Source organism: Spinacia oleracea, chromosome 4 (genome assembly GCF_020520425.1).
Source record: "Spinacia oleracea cultivar Varoflay chromosome 4, BTI_SOV_V1, whole genome shotgun sequence".
In the NCBI taxonomy this organism is placed as follows: domain Eukaryota; kingdom Viridiplantae; phylum Streptophyta; class Magnoliopsida; order Caryophyllales; family Amaranthaceae; genus Spinacia; species Spinacia oleracea.
This window is the reverse complement of record NC_079490.1, coordinates 186,056,088-186,075,288: the sequence shown is the minus strand read 5'-3', so window position 1 is coordinate 186,075,288 and position 19,201 is coordinate 186,056,088. Positions and strand designations below refer to the sequence as shown.

At 33.8% G+C, this 19,201-nt stretch overlaps 3 protein-coding genes across 7 annotated transcripts; all 3 read right to left on the bottom strand.

Annotated features, from left to right (window-relative positions):
* Positions 1-706: 706 nt before the first annotated feature.
* LOC110801750 (peroxiredoxin-2B) lies at positions 707-2,773 on the bottom strand. Its single transcript, XM_022007160.2, has 3 exons — positions 2,513-2,773; positions 1,296-1,375; positions 707-1,198 (listed from the first exon to the last, which is right to left on the bottom strand). Exons 1-3 carry the CDS (start codon positions 2,665-2,667, stop codon positions 945-947), a joined length of 489 nt encoding a protein of 162 aa, XP_021862852.1. The 5' UTR covers positions 2,668-2,773; the 3' UTR covers positions 707-944.
* A 1,442-nt stretch (positions 2,774-4,215) lies between these two features.
* On the bottom strand, positions 4,216-8,957 carry LOC130472415 (uncharacterized). 5 transcript variants are annotated; one of them, XR_008932632.1, is made up of 4 exons: positions 7,841-8,037; positions 7,589-7,731; positions 6,764-6,935; positions 4,216-4,462 (listed from the first exon to the last, which is right to left on the bottom strand). XR_008932632.1 is itself a non-coding variant. In XM_056843296.1 (4 exons), exons 1-4 carry the CDS (start codon positions 8,446-8,448, stop codon positions 4,341-4,343), a joined length of 474 nt encoding a protein of 157 aa, XP_056699274.1. In that variant the 5' UTR covers positions 8,449-8,957; the 3' UTR covers positions 4,216-4,340. The 5 variants fall into 5 exon arrangements, 2 of the variants coding, with proteins under 2 accessions (XP_056699274.1, XP_056699273.1); XM_056843296.1 differs by lacking the exons at positions 7,589-7,731; positions 7,841-8,037 and adding exons at positions 8,121-8,171; positions 8,320-8,957; XM_056843295.1 differs by lacking the exons at positions 7,589-7,731; positions 7,841-8,037 and adding exons at positions 8,048-8,171; positions 8,320-8,952.
* Positions 8,958-11,383: 2,426 nt separating this feature from the next.
* LOC110801773 (protein NRT1/ PTR FAMILY 1.2) lies at positions 11,384-17,974 on the bottom strand. The gene is made up of 4 exons (XM_022007190.2): positions 17,743-17,974; positions 17,449-17,666; positions 13,386-13,942; positions 11,384-12,563 (listed from the first exon to the last, which is right to left on the bottom strand). Exons 1-4 carry the CDS (start codon positions 17,876-17,878, stop codon positions 11,624-11,626), a joined length of 1,851 nt encoding a protein of 616 aa, XP_021862882.1. The 5' UTR covers positions 17,879-17,974; the 3' UTR covers positions 11,384-11,623.
* Positions 17,975-19,201: the final 1,227 nt, after the last annotated feature.

Below are 19,201 nucleotides of genomic sequence, written 5' to 3'. Positions count from 1 at the left end.
GATTCCAAGAAAATCATTGTTTTCACATCATTCTAAACAGTAATGGAACTTCCACTATATGATTTTCGTCACGTGTAGAAATGCAACCATCCATGGAAACCACCAAAACGGTATGATGCCTTGTTTGAATTACGGAGTAAAGTCATTATCAACAAAAGAACTCAATTACCCAAGCCCACCTTAGGGTCTTGGAGTAAGTACAATAGTTGGTCTGTTGATGCTACATGTTCTCGTAACACAAATTCTTATTTAAACGTGGTGTACAATAAATATTACACATAGGTTACCTCATACGAATGCTAATTGATACTCCCTTATTCAGGAATCAAAAGTCCCATTGTCCTAAACCCTCCATGATTGAAGTTCCTAAACCCTGATTTTACTAACATGAACTTTGTGGCGCCGTCAAAAAGTAACCCTAACCGAAAAAATTACTGAAATCAACTGACATCCGAATCGAATATACCTGAGAAATTAGCCCTCCATAAAATCTCCGAGATGGGGGAAATTAGCACAATCTCAAAACATAAAACTAGGGCTGTCAAAAACCCAAACAACCGAAATCAAGTGACATCCGAACCGAATATACATGAGAAATTAGCCCAACTATCAATCATGAGAGTAAAAAACAGACATCAATCATCAAATATTCAGGTCGTCCAACTATCCCAAGTATAAGGACATCTAATTCTGTACGAGAAACAAATATGAAATGATTTTAACATTGCTGGTAATAATAAAACTGAGTTTCTTGTGCAACATATGAGCCACTTAACCCACAGATGGGTTTGGTTCCACTGTCTACAAATCGACCAAAACCCTCACTAATGAGATAAATAAAACGGGTTCATAATGATACACAACATTATTTTGCTAAAACGCACTAAACCAAACCATATTTAAGGTGAAGCTTAGAAGCAGCAATCAAGGTTTGATTTGCAAATTCACAAGGCTTTGAGGATTTCATCAGCACTTGAGACAGAAAATGCACCACCTGCTTCGATATTTGCAACCTTCACTTTCAGATCATCGACGAGGAGAGCATACCTCTGAGACCTTATTCCCAGTCCTTTGTCTGTAAGGTCGAGCTCAAGGCCAAGGGCACGGGTGTAAGCTGCGCTACCATCAGCAAGAAACTTCACATCCTTGTTTTCTGGGAATGTTTTCGACCATTCTTTCATCACAAATTGATCATTCACTAACGCCAGAAAATGTACATACAAAGTATAAATCAGAATCTGAAAAATGAATGAAATTCAAATAATGTGTGATATACAAGAGGATAGTTACAGTACCACTGATACAGATGATTTCAACAACTCCCTTTGACTTCAATTCCTCAGCCTTTTCAATGAATCCAGGTACATGCTTCTGACTACATTACACAAAATTTCCCATCACTTAAAAATGAACTCTTCAGAATACAAGAAACGAAATTCATTTACTAGCAAAGAAAATACCTTATTTTACATCCTAAAGTAGTAAACTTTAGCTATGTTCTACGGAGTACTACGTACAAATCGACCAACAATCGTTCGGTATCGTTTTTTGTTTTCAGTTTTCTGTTTTTCACAAAACTAAAACCAAAATATGAAAACAAGAAAAAGTAGTTTCCAGTTTTTTGTTGTCAGTTTTCAAAATTAACATGGTTACAATAGTTATGACTATCTTTTAATTCATAATTCAGTCTAAATCATATGACTTATAAAATAAAAAAACCAAAAACTGGAAAATGATATAGAACCATCAGTAGTTACAATGTCACAATCATAAAATACAAATACTTGGTATTATACTTTCGAAATCTCGATTCTTTATTTGAATAATTAGATAGACAATCTTTTGTTACTACTTGTCATCTATGTTACTCAAATGACACCTAAATTATGAGTTTTTTAGTGTCAAAACCAAGTAAATGTTCCACAAATTAGCCGAGCTGGATACTTGGACACGCCTAGCCGGACAAATCGGGTCATTTTGATCGGGTTTGGATCGGGTTATGTGTGGGTGGAGAAGATTTTGAGTTTGGGTCAAATCATATTCGGTTCCATTGCAAATAGGCCCAGTAAGCTTGTTAGTATAAAAAATAGACACATTGATTGCCGGTTTAATCAGCTTGTGTCGGATAAACCGCTCAAGTTTGGCTCCGGTCAGAATCGGGTCAAGTGATTTCGGGTTCAGATAATTATTTGGAAGGGACAATCACAAAACCCAAAATCCAAAATCCAAAATCCAAAATCCAAAATCCAAAAAAATCTGTTTCCAGTCTCTACAAATTCATCCACAGGCTTTGTAATCATCAATTAACAATAACAAAATCCATACAATTTCAATCAATATTGTAATCCTACCAGATCCAAAACCATACACGAATATTCTGACATTTTAACACAAATCTAATCTTACCAAACAAAAAATGAAATTTGACACAAAAAATCCAGAAATAGACAATCAACAAAAATATAAAAAGACAAAAACCCTAAAAATGACAAAAAAAAAAAAAAAAGGAAACCTGCAAGTAGGGGTAAAAGCGCCGGGAACGGCGAAGATGACGACTGTCTTTCCGGCGGCGAGAGAATGGACGGAAACATCCTGCTTTTGGTTGTTATCGTCAAGGTAAACCAGATTTCCGTCGGGAATAGTGTTTCCAACTGCAACTGGTGCCATTTTCTGATGATTTTTTTTTTTTTGGGAGGAGGAAAAGTGTTGAAATGTGAATGAATTACAGAGTATGTGAGGTTTTAATTTTAGCAATGTGTTTTTTTTTTTTTTATGCAATTATTACTACAACGACCAACGCTTTTTTAGCAGGTCCGTATTTAATTACGGAGTATGGAGCTGTTCTAAAATTTTCGTTCACGTCCGGTTGTACTTTCTTACGTGGCCAACATGTTATCGGGTCAGGACGGGTTGGGTCATCTCGGGTCTAGATCATGTCGGGTTATGTCGGGTCACTTTATCACTCGGGTGCAGTTAATCCGACCCGCCAACTGCTTGACTATACCTCTGTTTAGGAAACTGATCTTGGCGCAACTTATATTGATTTTGTTACACGGTCTTGTGAGTTGAGTACGGAAAATCGTTTCTTAATGTGGGTGTATCGAAATCATTTACATGATTCAAGTAGAAAACTTACTGAGCATTTGTCTAGAATCGCCATTTCTTTGTTGAATTGTAAGAAAATTTAATTTGCCTAAACTCGTACGGAATACGAATTTATCTATCGCACAATATACTATGGTGTAAATTTTAAGGGACTGGTCACGGATTACTTATCAATAAAGCTATGTTCTCTTCACCTTATTTTCACTTATTTCAGGTCTGATAAGATAAGATAAGATAAAATAAGATAAAATAAGGGCCAATAAGATAAGATAAGATAAGTTCAGGGTCAATAAGATAAGATAAGATAAAATAAGATAAGTTCAGGGTCAATAAGATAAGATAAGATAAGTTTAGGGCCAATAAGATAAGATAAGATAAGATAAGGTGAGGTGAGGTGAGGTAAATATTACATAAGGTAATACTATAAGTTTCAATAAGATAAGATAAGGGTCAATAAGATAAGATAAGATAAGATAAGATAAGGGTCAATAAGTTCAGATAAGATGAAATAACATAAGATAAGGGTCAATAAGATAAGATACACTAGTAGAAAAAACCCTTATTGCAGCGGGCTTTTAGACCCCTGTTGCAGCGTACATCGTATGCTGCAACTGGGGGGCCTGCAACAAGTCTGAACTTGTTGCAGCGTACAATGTTCGCTGCAAAAAGTGATTTGTTGCAGCGGGCTTTTAGATGTACGCTGCAACAAGTGCCAAAAAATTGGCAAAATTTTGGACTTGTTGCAGCGGGCTTTTAGATGTACGCTGCAACAAGTGCCAAAAAATTGGCAAAATTTTGGACTTGTTGCAGCGTACATATATATGTACGCTGCAAAAGACTCAACTTTTTGCAGCGTACATTTATTTGTACGCTGCAACAAGTCTGAATTACTCAATTTTTTGCAGCGTACATTTATTTGTACGCTGCAACAAGTCTGAATTTTTGCCAAATTTTTTTCCCTTGTTGCAGCGTACAACATATATGTACGCTGCAAAAAAGCACTTTTGGCGGGAAAATTCTAATTTTGTTTAGGGATACCTAGAGTGCCTTGCACCAAATATAGAAACCTGTCAAAACAATAATAGAATAACGCAACCTGTATAACAAATATAAAAACAACAACTGGAGTTTTGTATACTATATATCCCAAAACCAAAGTGCACATATTACATTTAAATATATGTTCCAATTTCAACATAAACATACATTTTAATATAAAATTTATTCTATAACAACTAAACCAACTCGATCAAGCGCGCTAAAGCCAATAATAAATACTTGTTGGTAAAAAACTTAGCCCATTGCTCACGAACCACATCAAATTCCTCGCATAAGGCGCAATCCTCGGAGTGTAGACCTTTACAAAAACAGAAATTTAAATTAAACATTAGATTAAATACAAATTAAATATCACATTTTAACATTCAAGAAACTAATGACAATGTCCTAATAGTCTAAAATGAGTCCTTCGGTTCTTTAGTTCAAAGTTGGGAGCGAAAATGTCATTTTAGCCTAAATATGACCTATAACGACCCAATGAGCCTATAGGTGCATAAATAGATTGGAACGAGTCTTAGATCGTTAAAATTATGCATATTAAACATGTATTAAGTTTAAAATGCGTGCTTAGGTTCTTTATTTTAAAGTTAGGAGCGAAAATGCCTCATTTTAGCCTAAATATGACCTATAACTATCAAACAAGCATTAAATGTGCATAAACAGATTAGAATAAGTCTTAGAAACTTAAACTAAGCATATTTATCATATAATAAGTTTAAAATGAGTCATTAGGTTCTTAAGTTCAAAGTTGGGAGCGAAAATGTCATTTTAGCCTAAATATGACCTATAACGACACAATGAGCCTTAAATGTGCATAAATGGATTGGAATAAGTCCTAGAAAGTTAAAACTAGAATATAAAACATTTAGTAGGTTTAAAATGAGTCCTTAGGTTCTTTAGTTCATAGTTGGGAGCGAAAATGTCATTTTAGCCTAAATATGACCTACAACGACCTAATGAGCCTTAAAGGTGCATAAATAGATTGGAACGAGTCTTATAAAGTTAAAATTATGCATATTAAACATGTATTAAGTTTAAAATGAGTGCTTAGGTTCTTTATTTTAAAGTTAGGAGCGAAAATGCCTCATTTAGCCTAAATATGACCTATAACTATCAAACAAGAATTAAATGGGTATAAGTAGATTAGAATAAGTCTTAGAAACTTAAAACTAAGCATATTTATCATATAATAAGTTTAAAACGAGTCATTAGGTTCTTAAGTTCAAAGTTGGGAGCGAAAATGTCATTTTAGCCTAAATATGACCTATAACGACACAATGAGCCTTAAATGTGCATAAATGGGCTAAAATGAGTCCTAGAAAGTTAAAAATAAGCATATAAAACATTTAGTAAGTTTAAAATGAGTCCTTAGGTTATTTGGTTCATAGTTGGGAGCGAAAATGTCATTTTAGCCTAAATATGACCTATAACGACACAATGAGCCTTAAATGTGCATAAATGGATTGGAATGAGTCTTAGAAAGTTAAAAATAAGCATATAAAACATTTAGTAAGTTTAAAATGAGTCCTTAGGTTCTTTGGTTCATAGTTGGGAGCGAAAATGCTTCATTTTAGCCTTAATATGACCTATAACGACCCAATAAGCCTTAAATGTGAATAAATAGATTGAAATGAGTCTTAGAAAGTTAAAACTAAGCATATTAATCATGTAAAGGGTTTAAAATGAGTCTTTAGGTTCTTTAGTTCAAGGTTAGGAGCGAAAATGTCTCATTTTAGCTTAAATATGACCTATAACGACCAAACAAGTCTCAAATGTGCATAATAGATAGGATTGAGTCTTGAAAAGTTAAAAATAATCATATGAATCATGTAATAAGTTTGAAATTAGTTTTTAAGTTCGTTAGACCAAAGTTGGGAGCGAAAATGTCATTTTAGCCTAAATATGACCTATAACGGCCAAAGAAGTCATGAATGTGCATAAATAGATTGGATTAAGTCTTGTAAAGTTAAAACTAATCATATAAAACATTTAATATGTTTAAAATGAGTCCTAAGGTTCTTTATTTCATATTTGGGAGCAAAAAAGCCTCATTTTAGCCTAATATGACCTATAACGACCAAACAAGCCTTAAATTTGCATAAGTAGATTGGAATGAGTGTTAGAAAGTTAAAACTATTCATATTAAACATGTAATAAGTGTAATACTCTGAGAAAATATGTAGCTTTTCCTATTTGGTTTATTGTTCACAAATCAGGATCTTTGGACAACAACAAATGCTTATTAATCCAAGAAGCTTTTCCTATTTGGTTAAAACCCACACATTATTCACAATCTTCAACTTTTGTGATAATCATAAATCAAAACAAAGTTTAAGTTTAAAATTAGGCAAATGAGTCAAAAAAGTAACGTAATAAGAGAAGTGGAAACTGGAAAGGCACACAGTGTCGCAAGTATACACCTGATTTACACATTGGACACAAGGTAAGTATAAGTTTGACAAAATACTGTTTCAGTTGAACACAAGGTAAGTTGCACTAAAAGGAAGATAAAGAAGATAATTAGAAAAACCAACTTTGTGATGACACAGACTAGTCCCATCACGAGCACCAAAATAATAGGACACAACATGATACATACCAAGGGTGGGATTCTTCTCAACAAAGAAGTTGTTCTTCGTGAAACGCTGCATGTGCACAATAATGTAAGGTGGCAGTTTAGTTACACGATATCGCATCCTAGCTATTTGAGGACGCACGACTTCTGTTATGGTCTCCCCGTCAAACTTGTTCATTATGTTGAAAAGTGGAACCTAAGAAGAACGCAGATGTGCCAAATCCATCAGTTACCAAGAAAAGTAAAGCGAAAAAGATGAACACATTAACATAAATGGTGAAGCCAAAAGACATACATGATGGATGCCTACCTAGAAAAGAAACCCAGTCTTTTTACAGAAATTTAACATTCTATTTTTTGACAAATCAAGATATACATACTGAAGAACAACTTCAAATTATCTATAGATCGTGATTTGTGATTAGATACAAATCAGTAGTGAGGATATAACCAACTTTACAGGAGGGCATAGCTACAACTGCTAGCAAAGCCATAATTTTCCACCCACCAAATAGTCAGCTAGCACATTCAATGTTACAAGTGTGAATGTGTGACCATTATAGAAACATCTAACCAGGGAAACTCCCTCCCAGATTATCATTTATTCAAAGTTAAGACCTTAATATTCAACAAAGCCTCCCGATTCTGCCACCAAGAATCAAAGGGATGAGCATAATGGGAATAGTGCTCTGGGAAACAAAGGTATTCTTAACCTTACATCTCATGCTTTCTCTCTTCTGAAGCTGCTGCTATAACAGCCCCAGAAGAACCGAAGGACACAATCTACGGAATACTAATAAGAGAAAACAAAGTTTTTTTTAAATTCAAAATAAAGAATAAGATTTCAACCTAAACTGCCAATATAAGCTGTCTCCATCAGCTGAGCCATAGGATCAATGGCCTGGCTAGCTATTGCCGGTAAAGAAAGCATTATAAGCTCCCGTTTGACATTTGGAGGAGGCAACTGGTTGAGGGGCTGAAGTACAGACTCACTGCGAAGTCATTAAAAATAAACTAACATAAAAGGGACATGCTTAAAACTTAAAGATTCAAATCAACAGTAGTTTCAACATAATCATTATCGCAGAGAAGTATTTTTACCAACGTATATTTTTGAGATGCGTGGCTCAAATAGTTGTAATGTGGTATCACCAAAAGATCAAGTAACACAAAAAATAAGAATAAGAATAATTTATATTATCAAACCCTAAAAATACGAAATTAGGGGAAAATCAAGAATTGACTGAAAGCAAACCCTAAAAATACGAAATTAGGGAAAAACAAATACAAAAAGTTAGAAAACTATACCTCCTCAATTTCGAAGGCGGCTGAGTTCGAAGGCTTATCTGGGTATAAGCAAAGAGAAAGAGAGAGAGCATACCACAGCTGTAGCATCGTGCAAGACAGAAGTAATTGTCCATTCACCATTTTTCTAAATCAAAAAGAAACCCAAAAAGGGAAATCGTCAGAAATGCAAGAAATTTCTGAGAGACAAATCATCGAACAGTTTATGTGCATAGAAAAAGGCAGAGAAAAACAATAAAACAATAAAAAATTAACAAGGGTCAAAGAGAATATACAGAATCGGAGTCGAGGAGAAAGAGACAACGGGGGCAGCGAGGGGTGCCGAGGCCAGGATTAATGGTGGGATCATGGTGATACACATTTCCAGTTCGAAGCTTCTCCTCGTACACTTCTCGGGTTCCCATTTTTTACGTCACCCCTTTCAAATTTCTTGAAGCGAAAGATAAGATGTAAAATTGAGTGTGGTGGAGTGAAGGAACTGCGGGGATGACGATGGGAGGGGGTAGGGCAGCGACAGAATTCAAGGTGGTGGTTCAGGCGGAGAAAGAAGGGATTTAGGAGAGAGAAAGAGAGCAGATGAAGAAGAAGAAGAATGAGGAGGTGAGAGAGTACGCAGGGAAAGCTGAGGGAAGAAGAGGGAGTATGAGCGTCCTTAGGTTTGAGATCCGAAATGTTTTTCTTAATTAGCTTTGCAGCGAAATTTTTTTATTGCAGCGGGCTTTTATCTGTACGCTGCAAAATAAATGGGCTATTGCAGGGGGCTTTTATTTTGTACGCTGCAAAAAACTCTCTTGCTGCGGGCAATTAATTTGTACGCTGCAACAACCCTTTATAAAGTTTGACCCGCGTTGACCTACTGGTTGTTGAAGCGTATTATTACATGTACGCTGCAACAAGGGGGTTGCAACAGGGGTTTTTTCTACTAGTGATAAGATAAAATAAAATAAGATAAGTTCAGGGCCAATAAGATAAGATAAGATAAGATAAGTGAAATTCAGGTGAAGAGAAACACTACCTAAGAGGAAGTCCAAATGCATGCCTGGCATGTATTTGCAAAAACATGCCAACCCTAAATAAAAAGGTAAATGTAAATGTTAAATATTTTTGGGGGAAAATGTATGACGGAATTGTAAATTTGTAAAACGGGGTGGTGATTTGGCATTGCTGAGTTGGTATTGGTATTACAAAAATGGTACTAAACTTTTTTTTAAATGAAATTCATTTTCCTTAAATGGTACTCGTTTTGTACTAAATTTTATAAAGTGGTATTAATATCACAAAAATGGTGCTAAATATTTTAAAATGGTATTCATAGGATCCAAGTTGGCAAACGGGGTTGACTATTCAACAATTTCAAAATGGCTGAGAAATTACAAACAAGCCCATGGCATGTATTTCATAATACATGCCTGACTGCGATTTTGACTCCCTCCACTACCTAAGGCCATGTTCTGTTCACCTTATTTTCACTTATTTCAAGAAAAATAAGTTCAGATAAGTTCAGTTAAGTTCATATAAGTTCAGATAAGATAAGTTCAGGAAAAATAAGGGTTCGCCAAGTACAATTTATAACTAAAATAAGTTTTGATAAGTTCAGATAAGTTCAGATAAGATAAGTTCAGGAAAAATAAGTGGAAATCAGGTGAATAGAACGCAGCCTAAGTTGTTTCATATTGTTCATAATTAGGTGTGTAGTGTGTTCACAGGTCTAAACACAGGAGACCGGAGATTCAAGATTCAGAGACTGGGTCGGTTGTTATTTGACCATATCTAGACCGAATTAAAAACTGACCTAAAATTTGGATCAGCCCAGTTTTAAACTTATTTCTATAATTCAAAAAATAATTCAACAAAATAGGATATAAAACAAAAAATAAACATAGGAAACTAGTTGCTCAATGTCTACAATCCAAATATAGTTTTCATAATATTGCAATCTTTCCAACATGGCAGCACATTAAAGATGAAAATTATTTTTTGATAATGGTTTTTATTTATATGTTTTTTAAGTAAAAATCGATGCGATTCAAATTTGGTTTTAGATCAAACTAAAGACTTTACGCCCTGTTCTTTAGAGCTGAACTGAACTGAACTGAACTGAATGTTCCTGAATTGAACTGAACTAAGCTGAATGTTCCTGAACTGAACTGAACTAAATTAAACTGCCAAATAAGTTATGAAACTGAAATTAAGCCAAAAAGAACAAGACCTAAAATTTATATTTTTTCGATTCGAAAACAGACCGATTGCCCTAATTTTTAAATACACCTGGTCTACACTAAATTTATTGGGGACCATATCTAAACATAAAAATTAACAACTTAATTCTATTTATCTTAACGTATTTATTAAAATTATTGTGAGAAAGTTATCAAATTGCGCCCAGGGAAGTCACGTCAATAAGCTATAGGTAAATGGAGAATGGGCTAGTCTGTGTTTAGACTAGTAGGCTTGTCAAATGTCAGAAGGTGTAGAAATTATTGGGCCTTGTTTTCCGGGTTATGAGGGAATGAATGAATGAAACGTGCACAATATCACATCATCTCATCGTTCGGTCTTTCTTCCGCTTTTTCAGGGAAATAATTGCTCACAAACTCACAACCAACAAAAGCGGAATTTCGGCATGCTGTGATTACCCATCACAGTGCTTTTTGTGTATCATCATTAAAAAGAAAGTACCATTTCGTTAAACGGAGTACCATTACGCTTAAAACATGTACCATTACGATAAAAACATGTACCATTGCGATTAAAACATGTACCATTGAAATTCAATTTATTTACAAAAATGCCCCTGTGATGTATTTTGAAACACATCACAACATGCCGAAATTACTTCCTCCAACACACAACACACAATGTACGAGTATCCACTTATTGTAAAAAAATGTAAATTTGTAAGTGTATCCACTTATTTAGTTTGTTGTATAAGTGTATTGATGAAGAAAGAAAAATGGATTAAGTGTAAGAAAAAGTTGTACTTTATAAAGCGTATTGGTGGATTAGTGTAAAAATGGTGAATAAAAAAATAAGTGAGTGAAAATGTGTAATTTTATGAGAAAATCGTCTGATACGGAGTAAATTTTATTTGTTGTATCTTGTATATATGTTGAAGGATGTCATTTGTTCGGATATTAACTTTGTTTTAGATGACATTTTATCGTTGAGCCTTTATTTTCAATCTATTAGCTATTCTCATGTTAGGAAAGACGATATTTCATAGATATGATTAGATTTGAACCCATATAGGAGAATAGTTGTCCTAAATATTTTTTTTCCATCCATTAATAAACTTCTGTTAAAATTTAAACACGTGTTCATTAGAATCTAAAAACGAAGTTAAAAGAGAGAAATAGTAATACCTCAATTACTTACATATACATAACTTCAAATTCCATCACAACCACAAAAAAATCTCAAAAAAAAAAAAACACATTTCTAAGAACAAAAGTACTTGGTCATTGATCAAGCACAACAATCACCTATATTCTAAATCATACTTACTTATACTAAATACAACAAATCCCATCCTCCATTTCATATATAATCTTACCAAATTTACATCAAACCTTCACACAACTAATTTAATTTCGATACACCAATAAAGTCCTCTTTTACAACTGCTTTTTGATGCTGACTTGTACTCCTTAACATAGCCAATTCTTCTTCATCAACAACCTTCTTCTTCCTTTCTTCAACAGGCCCATAAACCCAGCTACAGAACACAAAATACAGTATATTTAAGAAACAAATCACTGCAATTAACCAATAATAATAATCATAATGACCCTTATTAACATTACTCGAAACCCAACTATCTTTCCCTCTTTTCTTTGTAATGTCATCCACCAAGTTCAGTATCACACTCCCTAACAAGCTTGCAACCGCCATCCCAACCCCGAACAACGACGTCGCCAAACTCGACATGCTTTTCGGCATTTCAGAGTAGTAAAACTCTGTTTGTCCAATCCCATTGAAAACTTCAGATAAACCACTGAAAACATGTGATAGTATAAGCCAGAATGCAGACATGTTGATGACTCCTTCACCATTGTTGATGAAACCTTCGTTAATGGCTCGTCTTCTTCGAATGTGTTCTACAATTCCAGAAACAAGCATTGCCATGAAAGCACAAAAGAGACCGATTCCCATTCTGAGTTTTACACCTAGGTGAGCTGGTTTGCCACGGATTTTCGATGCGATTGGGAGGAGTACACGGTCATAGATTGGGATCCATAGTATGATCACGATGATCATGAATGTGCCGAAGGAAGCTGCTGGTAATTCGAAGTTCGGGCCAAGGTGACGGTCCATGGTTCGGGCCTGGAGTAGACCGAATGAACCGAGGTTTGTGTGTAAGGACATTATCACACCGGTTGACCAAATTGGGAGGACTCTTATGAGTGATTTTAGCTCTTCAACTTCTTCAACGGTGCAGAGTTTCCAGGGATTTTTTGTTAACCCATCTGGACCTATGTCTTGGTTGGGATCTTGAATGATACATGCCTTGTTCAAGCACCTAAAAGACATAGATTACAAATAGGTGAGATTATTGATCCGCCAACAAAGGATAAAATCCTGACTAGACCTGTCAAAAATCGACCCGACTCGAAACCCGACCAGAAAATACTGGATTTTGAACAAGATTTTGTGACTTGTAACCCCGATTTTAGTTGAACCTGAATAACTCGAAAAGTAATAACATAACTTGTTTTTAACCCGACTAAATGAAAATCGTTGTATTTATAGTAATAATGAGATTATAAGAAATTTTAAGCACAATAAACGCGTTGTTGTTACTACTGTTGGATGTAATATGTTTTTAGTTTAGGGCTCTGTTCTGTTCGACTTATTTTGAATTATTTCAAATAAAATAAGTTCAGATAAATTTATTTCGAAAAAATTAAATTATTTCCATACATTTTCACGCATAAATAAGTTCATTTCAAACAAGATAAGTTTTGTTCAGATAAAATAAGTTTTCAGATAAGTTCAGACAAAATACGTCGAATTAAAACAGAGCATAGATTATACGCCATTTTATGGTTGAATTTGAATAAATATAAACTTGTATAAAAAAAATTGTTAATTTGTGCGCATTTTTTGTATGTTTATCGCAAAAATTAATGAAAATATAATACGCATTTTAGAATTTCTCAAACCCGTTGGGTCGACCCAAATCCAAAAGTTACGAATCTTAAACAAGCATTTGTAAACCAAACCCAAAGTGACCGACCCGAATTAACCCGACTGACCCGTTTGACAGGTCTAATCCTAAGATTATGGACAGTTTAGGGAGCTTTAACCTGAAGAAAATAAACAGAAGAGTCAATAAACATACCTTAATCTGTCACTAGGGACAGTAATGGTAGAATCCTTGTTCATATAATACTGCACACTTGATCCTTGAGGTGGCAATGCCATTTTCCTGTTTCTGAAAGCAGCAACAGCAACTTGTGCAAGACTGGTAAACAAACTCTTCTTAACCTTATTTATCACATAAAATGGAGAAGCGAGGAAGAAGGCTAAACCAGACAAGAACATGAGAATTACTGGGATTCCAAATCCGATCCTCCAACCCAGATGATCTTGAATGTAAACAATCACTGTTAAAGCAATCACAACGGAAAGGCAAGCACAAGCGTAATACCAGTTAAAGAAGGTTTCTAAAACTCTTCTGTTTTTCGGGTTTTCTCTTTGGTCGACTTGATCGGCACCAAATGCTTGAGAACACGGCCGTACACCACCGGCACCTATTGACATTAGTAGTAAGGCGAACCATAAGAACGCGTATTGGCCTGATGTTGGGGATTTGCAGTTGTTGGGGGTGGATAAAGGGTTGCATGGTGGGGGTTTTGTGTGTGGTATTATTGTTGTTAGCCATAGAAGAGTTATTCCCTGCATTTTTTGAGTCATATATATGGATCAGATTAACTCAAATCAGTTTTTACAATGATATTATTGATCTTAATTTGTAAATGCAAAATCATGTTGGATGTACTTGTGTAGTTGTGTTACAACAATCAACCAGAAAAACTAGTCATATGATCTAGGTTGAATAACAAACTGAAAATATAAGCATACTTATACTACTCATTATGTTAATTTTGAAAATTGACAACAACAAAATGTGGGATTTGAGGGTTAGAATTTGACTCATGTTTGATACTACATGGGAGTTGGTTAATGTGTGAAAATACCAAATTACCCTGTTTAAGAAAGAAAGTAGTAAGGTTAATATGGTAAATTTGTTGTATATTCCTAACTTATTTCCATAATTCTCCAAACAAGGGATTTGCTATCAAATTCCAACCTCATTGTTGATGGTTTCTAAACGTCAAATGACTTGTGACCAAATTGGACACAAGTCACCAAATACATCCATTATGACAGTGCCAAAAATGCAAGAGACTCTTATTGGTTCTAAATTCTAATCAGGTTTGAATTAGTAAACCAATAAAACACTAATCAGTACCAATACGAGTTACTTACGTCCATTTTTTTTAACAGACTTCCTCCCTCATTCCCACCTTTTAACCCCCAAACTTCTAATCCCACATATCAAACTCCCCAAAATGAAATACAGTGGAGTCATCCTACATGATTAAACCAATAAATAACTAAAAATGTGATAATTTTTCCAAATTGGCATCATTTTATATGAAAAGATGGGATTAATGGAATAATGATACAAACATACTCCTTCCGATCCTAAATGTTATTCCCGTTTGTCATTTTACGCTGTTATTAAGGAAAAAGAAACATTATAAGATTAACTATTATTAATGTAGTTTTATGGGTAATTGTTGCCTTTTGATTCCATTTTCACAAGAAAACAAAATAGTTGAACCAATAGAATTTAAGGAATAAAAATGCCAACTCATTAATCCATCCAAACTTAAACCAACTAATGAGACTACAAGGTTTTTTTATTGATAAACCAATAGAATTACAAAGTTAAAATTACAAGGAAGAGATTAAAAAGGAAATAAAAGAAATGGAAAGATTATTTTGGGACACTAAAAAAGGAAACGGGAATAACATTTAGATTCGGATGGAGTAGCATAATTTAGTTAAGTGAAGCAAGCAAAACAGCCAGGTAATGATGTGGTCCCAAAACCCAGATATGTGATATGTCCTCATTTCCATCTCACTGTTAATATCTCGAGTTGTGAGCCAACTCAATTATGATACTAAATGGAATCCACGAAAGAATATAGTATCATCATCTTCTTATTTGCTCTTTCTTTCCCAAGATTTTCTTCACAAAATACAAGTATATTTTTCATAATAATAATAATGAGTTGTTTCTCATCATTTCTAGTGCTACATTCGCATTGTTTCCCTGGCATTACCTTATGCTATACGAGTTGTCACCTATGTGTACAATCATCAAAATGGTAACACCTTCTAAATTGTACTCTCTCCGTCTCTTTGTGTTTTTTACGTTTTCCTTTTTGGGTGTTCCAAAATATTCTTTACATTTCCTTTTATATTATCACATAAATGATTTAATATTCTATCAAAATTTGTGTCCAATTATTATTTTAGCCAATTAAATCCATTGGGTCATTTAATCTCTCACACTTTTCCATTAACTTTTTCTCATTTTCCCAATATCAGAATTTTGATAAGAGTGAAAATATTATAAATAAACGTACCTTGAAAGAATCTCAATGCACATTAATTAGTCGTTAAAACGCGTACAAAATACCAAACGTAAAATAAAAAAAAGACGGAGGGAGTAATGATTTGTTTTCTTAATCATCCCAAAGAATTTTGATAAGTTGGTTTTATGTTAGAGACTAGTCTAGTTTAATTATTTCCTTCACTAACACCATCGAAAAAGACTATAATGTCCCCTTTTGTATCCAATAATAAGGGAAAATAAGTAACTTACACCCCGGTAACTTTTTTTTACTACTAGGCTCTATTCTATTGGACTAAACTTATATTATTTGAACTTATTTGAGTTTAACTGAACTTATCCGAACTTATTTGAATTCAACTGAACTTATCTGAACTTATTTTATCTGAAAAGACCCTATTTTGTCTGAAACAAACTTATTTGTGTGTGAAATTATATTATCTGAACTTAACTGAAATTATCTGAACTTATTTTGTCTAAAATAAATAAATAAGTCGAACAGAACAGGGCCTTAGTACTATGTTTTGGTCAATGCTTTCATTTAGTTCAGACCGAAGACTTCTTAAAGATTAAAAAATTAAATTAAGAGCGTCTTATACGATAGATTACAAGTTCGAATTCCCTATTTGTAACTTTTATCTTAGTGGCTCAAAATACAAGCATAATTATGTGTGGCCTCTAATTGGCTATTCCTTCACCATCGTCACCAAAAATAATTAAAAAAAATTGAAAAAATGGAATTGCAATAATTTATATTCCTAGCCATTTTGTGGTTTGGAATTTAGTTAATTAATTGTTTAGTAATGAAGCAAAAATAATTAGAAGTAATATATCCCACAAAGGAAAATGAAAGAAAGGGAGGGGACAACAAGGTGGAAAAAAGTTCAAAAAAAAAAAGGATGCAAAATGTTGTTAATTATTTAGGACAAAAACCACGGACCCCCATACGCGTACATACCCATGTGAACATTTAGCCATCAACCATTTAAATAAAAAGTAAAATTATTAAAAAAATATTTTTTTTATTTTTTATTTTAAAAATTAAAGTCAAATAATTGCGACTTATATAGTACTGTGGACCTTCCTCACTCACACATCATGTGCTTTGACAACTATCAACGTTAATTATCATTAGTAAAATTATTAAACTAGTTAACCAAGGCAACTAACAAGATGCAAAATGTACAATTGAGAAGGAGAATTCAAACATGCAACCTATCTTACATAGATTTTAGTCTTATTTCCTCCATATTTTAAAAAATACGCTTTAATTAACACGTAATTTTTAAAAAATGAGTTAAATTTATTAAAATAATATAAAAATTGGGTAAAGGGTGAATTATTTATTATAGTAAAATATGACGTGAGTAAGTGCGGGATCACAAGAAAGAAAGAGACAAACATTAATATAATAAAAAATGGAGACTAAAACATGTCAAAAAAAAATTGTACTCTCTTCGTATTTTAAAAAGAGATACACTTTGACCGGCACATAATTATAATTTTAGAAGAGTGAATTGAATTAACTAAAATAATATGAAAGTGGGGTAGTAGGTGAATTATTTATTACAGTAAAAAAATGACGTGAGTAAGTAAAGACCACAGCATGTCAAAAAAAGAAACATTAATATAATTGGAAATAGAACCAAAACATGTAAAAAAAAAAAAAAAAACTATCGTTTAAGGAAAGTGTATCTCTTTTCAAAATACAAAGCGAGTAATTAAGTAATAATTCAAAATTTAGTTAGGCAATTACCAGGAGACTGATGATGGAGCCAATACCAATAGTAAGGTAACGACCAAGATAAGAGTCAGCAACAAAAGCTCCAACAAGAGGCAAGAAATTAGAAGCAGCTGACCAAAGAAACAACACATTTTGCCCTTTTGCTAAACTCATCTTGTAATCTTTCATCAAATATATTATCATATTTGCTGTTAATCCATAACTTGCTACCTTCTCAAATGACTCATTTGCTGCATTAATTTAGTTTAATTTAAAACATAATTCAAATTAATTAATTAAAACTAAATTAATTGAAGTTTAATTTACCTATGATGAATGGCATGGTAATAAAACCACCCTTTTTCTTCTTATTAGGAGTGTTTCCTTCTTCTTCTTCTCCTCCTCCTTGTTGTTGTTGATGGTGTCCATTAATCTTCTTTTCTTCATCACTTGAGGACTCCATTTTTGGAGGAGAGAGAAAGTTTTTAGAGATGTGAGTTTTTAGAGAGAGAAGGGGAAGAGAGGAGAGAGAGATATGGAAAGTTGCTAACTTGCTTCAACAACCCAAGTATTTAAATGTGTTGGATTTTTTGGGGGGGGGGAGGGGGGTGTTTTTATTTTATTTTTTAAAAATTTTATAGAATTAATATTTTATTTTTTTGAAGAAAATTAAAGTAATTTTGAAAACCCATGATATAGTAGAGTGGTGGGGGAAGTCTGTTCTGGCAGATTTCACACTGACAAAAGGGTGGAAATGTAGAAGAAATAGGAAAAATATTTCAACAAACATTGCATAATCATATATGTTGCGTGTTCAATCTAATACTCCAACCCCTCCTCTTCAAAAGGAAAGATAGTTGTTGTGTCGGGCCCTGTCGTGTTTGAAACGGGTTAAGAAAAAGTTATCTCGCACGAAGGGTTAAGGCTTATGCATTGTTCGTTCCACGTGTCGTGTTGGACCGAATAGTAACGTGCTAGCATGCCCTCACATTTTTAGATTAAGATATCTTTGTTAATCAGTTAAAAATAAGCGTCCCAACAAGTGGGTCGGCTCGTCGTTCTCATGCCAAGTTTTTTAAAATGATGTCTATGAACTACCCATAACCCATTAGCGTGTCTTTCGTGTCGTACTGGAATTACAACAGGCTCGTGTTGGGATCAGTGGGTCGGCCCGTTGTTCTCGTGCCAAGTTTTTTAAAATGATGTTCATGAACTACCCATAACCCATTAGTGTGTATTTCGTGTGCATTGGACTTACAACGGGCTCGTGTAAGGATCAGCGGGTCGGCCCGTCGTTCTCGTGTCAGGTTTTTAAAATGATGTCCATGAACTACCCATAACTCATCAGTGTGTCTTTCGTGCCGTACTGGACTTACAACGGGCTCGTGTTGGGATCAGACAACCCAAGTGTCAGCCCGGCCCATTCCCAACTCTACTGGTAAATAACTTTTGATGTAATAAAATTAATTTGTGTCTAAATACATGCATCATTCATATTTTTTTCTTTAAAAGAAATGAAATGAGAGTTTAGATAGAAGTATGAATTAAAATTAAATAAATAAATAAAAGGTTTGAGGCTAAATGGGCAGATCTTCCCATGTGTGACGGTCTAAAGTTAGAATATAGAATGATTTATGAAATGCGCTTTAGTAATAGAGTATAAAGTAAGAAACTAATTATTGACTTATTATAAAATTAAGTTAGTTCATTTTAGCAAAGGGTAGTGGCTTTGTAATGATTCTAAATCTTTGTTTATTTGAGACCTTTACAGATAATTAAATATTGT